General features: G+C 35.7%; 1 protein-coding gene across 1 annotated transcript; it reads left to right on the top strand.

The window, feature by feature from the left end:
- The first annotated feature begins 6,906 nt into the window (after positions 1-6,906).
- Positions 6,907-8,973, top strand: LOC113274608 (probable phospholipid hydroperoxide glutathione peroxidase). The gene is made up of 6 exons (XM_026524003.1): positions 6,907-7,126; positions 7,629-7,705; positions 7,930-7,991; positions 8,116-8,234; positions 8,433-8,600; positions 8,705-8,973. Exons 1-6 carry the CDS (start codon positions 6,932-6,934, stop codon positions 8,738-8,740), a joined length of 657 nt encoding a protein of 218 aa, XP_026379788.1. The 5' UTR covers positions 6,907-6,931; the 3' UTR covers positions 8,741-8,973.
- The last annotated feature ends 2,312 nt before the right edge of the window (positions 8,974-11,285 follow it).

The raw sequence follows: 11,285 nt of genomic DNA, 5'->3' as shown, positions 1-11,285 counted from the left end.
ACATGCAGGAAATAATTTCATACCTTAAATGGGTATCCGAGGAGTTATAATTTAGAATTCTTATGGCGACACTTAAAGAAAGGATCATATCTGTTTTTAATAAAAAGTGGTGTTGGAAGGGTGATGTGGCATGCTCTCATTCGCTGGTATTACATTTGTAACGTGAGGAAGAAAGAAATAAAAGGGAACTGAAAATCTTCAAGGAAATGGGAGGCCGGCTGGACGCCGTTTGGGAAGAACAAGAACTTGAGAAGGAAAAAGAACAGGCGCAGTTACAGACACCTGGAGAAGGGTTTGCGTTCCTTTGTTTTTCATTTCCTTTCTGATTTGATTTCCGAGTGCTTTATTTTAATATGTTTATGACTTTTGAAAAAGCCATGTCTTGCTAGATTATTGTAACTAGGATTTATCATTGAAACCATCTGGAATTTTAGGTTCTTTTGGATTGGATAAATTAAGCAAAAGACTATTATGATTTGAATAATTACTTCTATGAATTTATTTATTGATTCAACGATGATATGAGTTGTTGCTTCACCGGTTATAATAACCTTTGTGCGTAATTGTTAGGTTCATAATATATTTCTAATGGTGAATATTGATTTCTTTGTTTCAAAGTTATCAAACCTTGATTTGAAGACTATATAAGGGATAATTCTATCAACAAGAAAACCTAATCCCCACACCTCCTCTGTGATACTAGTTGCGACTAGAGTCGATTATCCTTTTACCTAGGTTTTTCCTAAAACCATTATAGGTTAACGACTTAAAGACTTCATTAGGATTTTGAAGCCAGACCCAACTATTTTCTCTGTAGTTGCGTGTTCCGATCTTACTTGTTCTATCGTATTTAGTATTATCTTCTCTGAGATTTGCTCGAGATTTATCTCCGATAGGTAAGATATAAAAAGTAATCACAAAGCTCTTCGTCTCATTTTTTGTGATTCCATAATAGCTTTTTCTACTACCATATAGTTAAGTTATTGTGAGGTGATTGATATTTTTAGGTTGTTCTTCGGGAATATAAGATCGGATTATCAATTGGTTCATGTTCACCTTGATTTATCAAAAGACGGAAAAAACCTTCGTAGGTATTTCTGTGGGTGACAGTTTTATCTATTAAAATAGACTTTTCTGTGGGAGACAGATTTGTTTATCAAGTCTTCGACTTTGGGTCGTAGCAACTCTTAATTGTGGATGAGATCAACTAAGGGAATCAAGTGCGTAGAGTCCTTCTGGGATTCAGAGGCGTAAGGAACGCGACTGTACCTTAATCAGTGTGAGATTGGTTAGGGCTCAACTACATTCCAGTCCGAAGTTAACTTGTAGTAGGCTAGAGTTTGTAGCGGCTTAATACAGTGTGGTGTTCAAATCTGGAATAGGTCCCATTGTTTTTTTGTTGCGGTTTCCTCGTTAACAAAACTCCTAGTGTCTGTGTTATTTTTTTTCCGCATTATATTTGTTTATATAATTGAAATATCACAGGTTGTATGTAGTTCAATCAATTGGTAAATCCAACCTTTGGTTGTTAATTGAAATTGATTGACGCTTGGATATTGGTCTTTGGTACCATCCAAGTTATTTCTCATATTGATCCGGCTCACAGATTTCTATATGTTCAATTGCAAATTGATTTGAGAAATTGAGATATAAATCTTGGATATATTTTCATTGATTGAATCTGACTGTCTAGTTGATTCTCTTGGAATTATATTGGAGTTGTCCATACAGATTGCCTAAACGAAATATTGGATGTGGTTGTTAGACCCTCGCTTTTTCAATAACAGTTAACCGAATTTAGCCATATGAACACTTTTGACTTAACCATATTCATTTAATACTTCTAGATCAAATATGATGATCAATCAATTATGATAGATAATCAAATGAATATAATTGTGTTTCAAATAGAGTTGTTCAATTGTTCAGTATCTCATAGAAATATTCATGAACAAATTGAAACAAAATCGATTTAATTCGTGATTGTACAATACTTACACAAGAATCAATTCATGAGTATTAAGCTACGGTTTGGAAAGTTAATTTTCATTCCTTAAATCATAAATGTTTATGTTCATGAGTATAGGAATAATACATTACCGATTTTAGAACTTAACCACTGTGTTCGCAAACTGGGTACGCGAACAGCAGCTCCGAACCTTGACCTAGTCAAGCCGTTCAGAAACCCGATTCGCGAACAACTGTTCTGGACCCAATTAAGGTAAACCCATTTGCATACTAGGTACGCAAACAAGAGTTCCGGAGCTTCTCAGGTGAATCCGTTCGCATACTAGGTACGCAAACAATATTCAGGACCTGAATTATCACAATATAGTTCGCATACTGGGTATGCATACCGTGTTGTATCCAGACATGGATAATCATTCTAAACTCTTATTTTTATTATATAAACATCCTTAGAAGACGACAATGGTAATCTCACACATACCATTAAATTCAATTTATTTTCAAGTGATCGAATGACCAATACGAAACTTCCCGAGCTAACATCAAATGAATGTCTCACATAAATTATATAATATGTTCAAGGTAATTTTCACATGATCATCTTTTGACTTAATATTTACTTTCCAAAAAATAAATTGTTTCCAACTAAACTCTTCAAGAATACGATGAACATAGCTAAAGCAAAAAGCTTCCAACACGTATATCGAGAAATAGATAAGCGAGATAAACTCGACTCGGAATATCAAATGTGTATAATGTAAAAGTAAATATAACTATACGACTTAGTGTCATTAGAATATAGAATAGAATGAACTTCTGAGTGATAGATACGTTTTAGTCTCCACATACCTTTTGTTGATGAAGTTCCTCCAAGCTCCTCAGTAGATCTTCTTCTTCAATTGGTGAATGTCGTGAAGTCTAAAGCTTAACTAAACATTCTATCCTAATCCGAGACATAGCTACAAGTAGACTAGAAATCAAGTAGATAGTTTTGATCAACTAAACTTGACAAACAAGCTTGACATAGCAACGCTTGCGAGTTCGACCAAGCATTGCTCTAACATATGTGCTTGATAAAACCTAGAGGAGATTTCTGGCTTGTCTGATGATGATATAGTGACAAGAGAGCAAGAGAAAATCCAATATACTTCTTTATCACTTACTTTAGCTTGGAAACTTAATAAAAGAGTAAAATAAAGATGGTGAGAGGAATTCGAGTTATCTGCATCAGTTAGCATCCTTCAAATACAAACAGAATAATATTGATTGCTTAAAAATTGATGGAAGACTTTGCTTTGATAGGCGTAGGATTGTGCAGGAGGCAGAATCATTCTATTTTCTCTTTTCACAGAGAAACATAGGTGTAGGCCTGGTTTTCAAGACCTTGAGATGCCATCTATCTCTATTATGGAAAGTATTACACAAGAAACAGAATTCATTGAAGATTAAGTAAAACACGTGGTAGATCATTTTGGTGTAAATAAAAGTACGGGTCCAGACGGTTTTACAATGCAATTTTATAAGCATACATAGGAAGTGATTAGTTTGATCTTATGCAGGTGATTATAGAGTTTGGGACTAACCATTCACTTGACTGGGGAATCAACTACACTACCGCTAATACCTAAATGTAAAGGCGACGTGTATCTTCATAATTTTAGACCCATAAGTCTAATTGGTAGCGTATATAATATCATTTCGAAATTGTTTACATACAAGATGAAAGTGATGATATCTTCTATCATATCAGAATTCCAGAATGCTTTTATTCATGGCTGGAAGATACACGATGGAGTACTAATTGCTTCGGAGCTTATTGACTCAAGATTGAGATCTCAAAAAACAGGTATCATATGCAAGGTGGATTTTGAAAAGGCGTTCAATAACGTAAATTGGTGATGTGTGGATACTACGCTTGCGAGATTTGGTTTTGGTTATAAATGGTGGAGTTGAAATAGATGGTGTATTACAACACCTAGATCCGTTGTTATACTCAAGGGTGGAGCAAGAAGGGAATCATACAAGGAAATCCGATATCGTCATTTTTGTTCATTTTAGTTGCTGAGGTGCTATCTTTGATGTTTAAATCAGTAGCAAAATCAAAGTTTAATTTCTACTTTCAAAGTAACTGAGCAAGGTACAGTCATAACTCAACTTTATTTTGATGATGATCTTATAGTTTTTCTAGACGACAACGAAACTCAGGTACAGAACTTGAAGAATATTCTTTTAGCTTTTGAAATATCTGGACTCAAAGTAAACTACAAGAAAAGCACAATTATAGGCCTTGGTCAATTATATAGTGGTGATGTTTGTGCTGACATTTTTGGATGTTCTTCAACTTTTACCAATGAACTATCTGAGGATTCAACTTGGAACAAGTCAAAGTGCAGAATTGTTTAGAATGAAATGATTCAAAAATTCCAACAAAAGTTAGATGGGTGGAAAAGGACGTACTTATCGAAGGGGCAGAGGTTACTGATGATTCAAAACATGTTAGCTAGTTTTTCTGTGTATTACATGACCATGTTTCAAATTCCAAGCTCTGTAGCTAAATAACTAGATATGGTAATGCAGAATTTTTTGTGGGGCTCGATTTCAATAGTTAGAAAAATGAGTTGGCTGTCGTGGTCTAAAGCAATTCTGCCAAAATCTAGAGGTGGTGCAGGGATAAGGAAGTTGCAGTTTGTCGATAAGGCACCTCATGTGAAATGGATTTGCGATATATATGGCAGTGAAAAACGTGTGTTGAGGAAAAAATTATAGCGCAAAATTTGGTGGAGTTCATGAAGCGTTATTTCCTAATCTTTCTAAAAGAACCATTAGTCGAAGTTTTTGGATGCGAATTCTTAAAGCTATAGATTTCGTCAAATCTGGTACTTCATTGATTATAAGGGATGGTGCTGGTGTTTATTTTTGGATGATATATGGATAGGTGAACAAACGTTAAAGTTGAGATTTGCTTTGTTATTCAGAATTTCCAAAGGAAAAAATCTCAACGTGCAGGAGATGGTGTCAGAACAAGGAGTATGGAATTCACAATTTGTCAAAGTTTTGAATAAATTAGAAGTGCACGAGGAAATTCAGTTATTACAGGTGATAGAAGGTGACCCTAGTTCCACACTTGATGTAGCTGCTAGTGATGATAGACAGTGGAGGTATGGCAATGGAAAAGGATTACGGTTGCTTATGCATGCTTGGCTCTTGAAACTGAAGTCTTTATCTCATTTACAAATAAGAAACTTTGGAATCCAAAGGTACCTTTAAAAGTATCGTTTTTTGTGTGGACTTTGAGTTAATAGAGCCCCCATTTTGGATCAATTATATAATGCATGAATGTTCCAGAATGCTACGTGTTTGTTGTGTGGTATTCATGAGAAGACTAATGCTCACTTATTTTTTCATTGCAAAACAACTTTTGAGGTATAGTCGTATTTTATAAATATTTTGGAATTAGATGGGTTTTTTACAAGTGACATTAGAAAAGCTTCATTGGAGTGGAAAAACAAGAAAGCTATGAAGATGCTTAAACATCTGTGGGAGTATTTTCCGTCTGTCATTTGGTGGAGTATGTGGAAGGAAAGAAACAATATATTTTATGATAACTTGAATAAACATACTAATCAAATTATAATGGAGGTCAAGTCAAGGTTTGAATAATAGGTCACGACTCAGGTCACGGCCACTGGGACGTGACCGTTATAACGCGTTTTGACTGGTATGAGCACGTTTCGGGCAAAAGACGCGTTATTTAAGGAGAAAACGTGTTTTTATACCTTATTATAAAATAGCTGGCCTTATAACGGTTAAATAGAAAATAAAAATGAATTATGGTTTGAAATTCCTATCTAACGGTTATAACGTGCGTGAAAACAGTTATAACGGGTCTAATAACTTTATTACACCGTTTTCTATATATCATTATTTTATCTTTTTATTTTTAAAAGATAAATTACAATTTTCTAATCTTTAATTTAAAAAATTAAAAATTGTAAAAAAATATTTTTATACTCTTTTTTCTTAAAAGACGTTATAACTGACGTAAAAACAGGAAAAATGGTTTAAAAAACTTGCGTTAAAATGTTATTTAGAAGGAAAAAGCGTAAAATTCAATTTTAGAAAAACAGTTATAACATGCGTGAAAACAGTTAGAACTTGTCTAAATAGCGCCGTTATTTCCTATTTATCGGTAATATATAGACACGGGTGTCGGTGACCCCTCACAGACACGCTACATAGGCGTGACTGTTTTAATGATCGTTTTTTCGGGAAAAAAACGGACGTTTCTCAAACCTTGGGTCAAGTCGTTGTTATTCAATTGGAGTCTGCACACATATATTATATGAAGGTTTCACTTTACCTACTTTTATTTGTAACCACGATGATACATACGCCGAAGGTGTGTCCCTCGATCTGCACCGTGAAAAAATCCAAGGATTGTTAGGGCAACCTTGGGAAATATTTGCAGGAATGGAATAAAAGATGGGGTCCACCATCTTTTTTTCTCTCACATCAAAATTACGGTGCACATGACGGTGCTCCTTTTCGGTACACCAAACATTTTCATATTTCTAATGGGATGATGATATACACATATCCATGTAATTTAGTTTTTCTTATCACTGTTTCAGTCATTCAGAACTTTTAATAATCTTAAGTGAACATATCACCTGACGGATATCTCCGACCGGATATCTTATAGCCAGTTTTCAGTCACCCACTTTTACAAAGCCGTGTTCCAAAATTCACCCGCTAATAAAAGTGAGTATTCATAACTCACACTCGACATACCGGTGTAGGCGTCGGTAACTGCTCACGCAAGCCCCCGCGTAGACTATAAGCAGCCTCCACGCGGTTTCACATATGACCTACACGTGCACAAAACTCCACCACATTATAGCCCGATTTTTTAAAGATAAGTCCAAATTTAATTTCTCAACCCGGATCTTTATAATAAGAAAGAATGTTCTTTTCCTCGGCATCAGCCAAAATCATTTTGAGTCGGAGAACCCCCAAACTCAGCACAGCAATTCCATCTTCTTCATCTAAAAATCCAGGATCTTGTTATAGAAGCAGAGTACCCTTTTTCTCGTTAAGACCAGTTTCAGGAATGGCTAGTCAATCTAGTAAAAGTTCGATCTATGATTTTACTGTCAAGGTTAGTACTACTCTTTCATGTTCTGTTTAAGATTTGTTTGTTGTATTGGTTGTTAAATTCTGTGAAATGTTTTTTTGGTTATGGGATTGAGAAATTGTACCTCAATTGGTGGAAATCATACTAGTAATGGGTTTGTATTGGAGTTTAATTACTCAGTGAGGTTTGAAAATTGGGGTTTTTGATGAATAAATTGGTGGAGATTTTTTTTTTTGTTTATTGTAGAATTGATGTTAAATTTGCATGTGGAAATTAGCTTATTTTGAGTGATTGTAACGGTTTATTAGATCTTTTTGAAAACTGGGGATGTAACCATGTTGGTAGAAGTCAGAACCTAAAATTGTATTGCTGATGATCTTGGGAAGTATGTTAGCTATAATTTGAATTGTTGTAGTGGTTCTTGGACAGACTTTTTGCCCCAAATGCTGGGAACATTACTGTGTAAGTTCATCTCAATCTACAATCATCAGTACATGTCTTCTTATTATGTGTCTTTGAATTGTAGGATGCTAGAGGAAATGATGTCGATCTAAGCACTTACAAGGGAAAGGCTCTTTTGATTGTTAATGTTGCTTCTCAATGGTATGCCTTAATCGGCTGAATTATAGTTTTTTTTCAATTGTTGCTTCTGTACTACTTGTTGCATACATATTGGGTTTGGTTGGGTTTACTTTAGTTATGTTTTTTGATGGCTAGCTAACCGAATGTTATAGTTTTGGTTACGAGAGTACTTCGTTAAGTGCAAATAGTTCTATTAAAAAGGTCTAAACTCTTTTTCTTTTTCTTTTTGGTTTTGGTGTTTGTAGTGGATTAACCAACTCGAACTACACAGAGCTAAGTCAGGTGTATGACAAATACAAGAATCAAGGTTGGTTTGCCTTTTTATCTTTTGATGTTGAAAATTCGTTGGGATTTAAGGCACGTTCTTTGTGATCCTCAGATTTTTGAACAGGAATTTGACACTTTCATTTTTGCGTTTCTTTCTTCTGAAGGTTTGGAGATATTGGCTTTCCCATGTAACCAGTTTGGGGGCCAGGAACCAGGAAACAATGAGCAGATTGTAGAGTTTGCCTGCACTCGCTTCAAAGCCGAGTATCCCATCTTTGACAAGGTAAAATCTAGCATTCTATAACATGATCAAACCCTTACTCCACCTTCTCACTATTTTTGCTGCCCTTCACTTTCTTTGGACAAAAATTTTAGTGTGCGTACATCCTGCAATAGGTTAAGGGGGCTTTACTGATTTTTTGTGCATGCCTATATTTTAGTACCAATGTGTAATTCTGGATGCCAATGTTCTCTTTGTTAGGTGGACGTCAATGGAGATAACGCTGCACCACTTTACAAGTTCTTGAAGTCCAGCAAAGGTGGGTTTTTGGGGGACAGCATCAAATGGAACTTCTCCAAGTTCCTTGTTGACAAGGAAGGCCAAGTTGTTGACCGTTATGCACCCACAACCTCCCCTCTCAGCATTGAGGTACTATTCTCTATTCTTCGTTCCACAATTACCTACTAATGATTCACTTCATTGGTTGACTTGGCTAACTCTGTTTCTCTGTGTTCTTGTGTTATGTTTTCCAGAAAGACATAAAGAAAGTGCTAGGAGTCTCTGCCTAAATATTTATCTGCGGTCGGGCTTTTGCAAGTACGAGAGAGAAATCAATCAAATAAATTAGACTACATACTTTCTTTTGTGTTCTTGTATTATGATGTATTAGTCTTTTAAAGATTTATGTTTTATTTCAATGCATCCCCGAATTTTACAAGTACAAATCTTTGAAATCTTACATATGGATGTGCACTTCTTAATCAAAATTGGGTATATACATATATGTTTCAGATTCTAGTTACTGCAAGTGATTATATGTGCAGTTTCTGAGTTTCTCCTCTTCATAAGTCAAGCTACAATATCCATCCAGATTTCAGTGCAGGATCTCAACTGGGGCAAAATTTCTGCCGGCCCACAGTTTAAATGCCTATCCAGATCATATTGCCCAAATTTCTGCATAAAATCTGCCGAGATTAATAAAAATTTCCACAGGTCGTTCTCTCTGTCAATAAAAAACTAGGGTTTTTCCTTGCTTCTCATGGCGTTTTTGGGAAAGAAGAAAAGCGATGAGCAGCAAACCAAGAAGAAAAAACTGGAAATTGATCTTCCATATCTTCCTGAAGACATGATAATCGAACATGTTCTGACGAGATCACCAGCTCAGACTCTGTGCATATGCAGTTTAAGTTATGGTACAATTCTATTTATTATGATGCACGATTTGCTGCCTCCCATTTTGTTCAGAACCAAAACAGGCCGAGTCTATTCTTTAATCTCCTTAATCAACCATCAGGTGCAACTGATAAGAGAGCTTTCATTTTCCGTCTAGACACAGAAAAAAATAATCAGGATGGCTTCAGGTTTAAACGTTTCATGGATATAAATGACAGAGTTGGGACTGAACTTGTAGGCTGTTGTAATGGTTTAGCATGTATTAAGCTAGTAACAGAACATCCTGTGGCTGCGATAATCGTGGTTAATCCGATCAGCGATGATCAACTTTGCATCTACCATCCAAATTTCGCTGAGAAATTAGGATGCACACCTTTGTGTCATGGTTTCGGTTTTGATTCATTATCGCGGAAATATAAGGTGGTATTTATTCTTACTTCAAAAACAACTGATGAATTTGTTTGTGCTGTCTGTACCTTGGGAACTAAGGATGGTTGGAGGGTGACAAGTACTCCTCCTGCTGAAATTTCATCACCACCTGGTTCACGGCCTTTTCCTAGTCAAATAGTAACAAAAATTTCGAAAAAAGCTTGTAGTTCAGCCACCCTTTGTGGTGGTGAACTTTATTGGAGGACAACTAATGAAGTCGATAACAACCGTAGGATCGAAATGTTGCTCTCATTCGACCTCCACCACGAGAAAATTCAGTTTACTCGACTCCCAGATATAGCTTCTCCTACTACTCGGTCGCGGCTGAACCCACGTTTAGCTGTTGATCATCCTTGTATTGCATATGTTGAGAGCAACATGCTAACATGCTGCATGTCATTATTCTGTGATTCTTGTTGTCGCTGTAAAGTTGTTCTATATTTATTGAAGGACAAGGTCAAGCAAGAATGGACCAAGGGGGAAACTTTTGATTCTTTCAGGATCAAGCAGGATGATGAAGGTTCAGTACCCGATTCTTTCCGCTGCTACACTAAAACTGTTTATAAGATAACCCCTCCTATGCGTCTATTGGCCTTTTCCAATCAGGTGTTAATGTATTGGTATGATGGGGCTTGTCTTGCATAAGAAACATCTCAACGTGGTAAAAGGCTCCCGCTACTACCGTAAAATCAACTGCCCGTACATGGATTATCAGCTGCATGCTCAAGCGGAGAACCTCCATACTCTCAAAACCTTCATTCCTCAAGGAGAAACTATTGAATACAATAGTCATTGTAGGATCAGAATCTCGCAGCAATAATATTTCAGCGAAATTATCAACAACACAACAGCGTCGCAGAGCAATTTTAGAAATGATATAATAAACGACATCAGCTAAGATCATGAGAAAGATGTGATGATCCTCCGAGAATTAGAAAATTTGCGAGATTAACATTTGTAAGGTTGCGAGAATGTCGCAAACCATATCCGAAAATAAAGGACAGATTAGCTGTCATCCACTATGTATATAAATAGTCGTTCAACTGAGAAGAGGGGGGAGATCTTTTTTGAGTAAAAGAAACAAGTAAATAGGAGAGAGAAAGTCTAGAGCAGAGGTCATTCTTGATTCCCTTATCTTTTCTTGTAAGAATATTCAAAGATTTATCAATAAAATTAAGAGTGTAAATCTAAAAATGAGTTGAGTAATAATGAAATCATATGAGGGGTGTAGTGTGGGATTTCCTGCAACTACATAATGGCGCTAGAAACAGGGAAACATATTGAAGATTATTCTAGAAAAAATTGAAAATTAATATTGAGATTTGTGAAGATTTAGAGTGATTGATTAAGCATTTTACATAATTTCTTGCAATTTGTTAACATTGAAGAAATGGCTAGAAGAAGAAATACATCCGAACAACCGACTACTGTTAGAAGAAGCAAGAGAATTGCTGGAAGAGAAAGAAGTGAAATGGGAGAATCTACTAGAATGAGAAGTAATAGAGAAAATCA

The sequence above is a fragment of the Papaver somniferum genome, chromosome 4 (genome assembly GCF_003573695.1).
Source record: "Papaver somniferum cultivar HN1 chromosome 4, ASM357369v1, whole genome shotgun sequence".
NCBI lineage: Eukaryota > Viridiplantae > Streptophyta > Magnoliopsida > Ranunculales > Papaveraceae > Papaver > Papaver somniferum.
The sequence above is the reverse complement of the archived record's forward strand: the minus strand, read 5'-3'. Positions and strand labels throughout refer to the sequence as shown.

What these genes read in the sequence shown, in the direction of transcription:
- LOC113274608 (XM_026524003.1), top strand. Translation starts at nt 6,932, where the DNA reads ATGTTCTTTTCCTCGGCATCAGCCAAAATCATTTTGAGTCGGAGAACC. An exon ending in GTTAATGTTGCTTCTCAATG is followed by an intron (nt 7,706 to 7,929) that starts GTATGCCTTAAT and finishes TGGTGTTTGTAG; the next exon opens with TGGATTAACCAACTCGAACT. An exon ending in CCTCCCCTCTCAGCATTGAG is followed by an intron (nt 8,601 to 8,704) that starts GTACTATTCTCT and finishes TATGTTTTCCAG; the next exon opens with AAAGACATAAAGAAAGTGCT.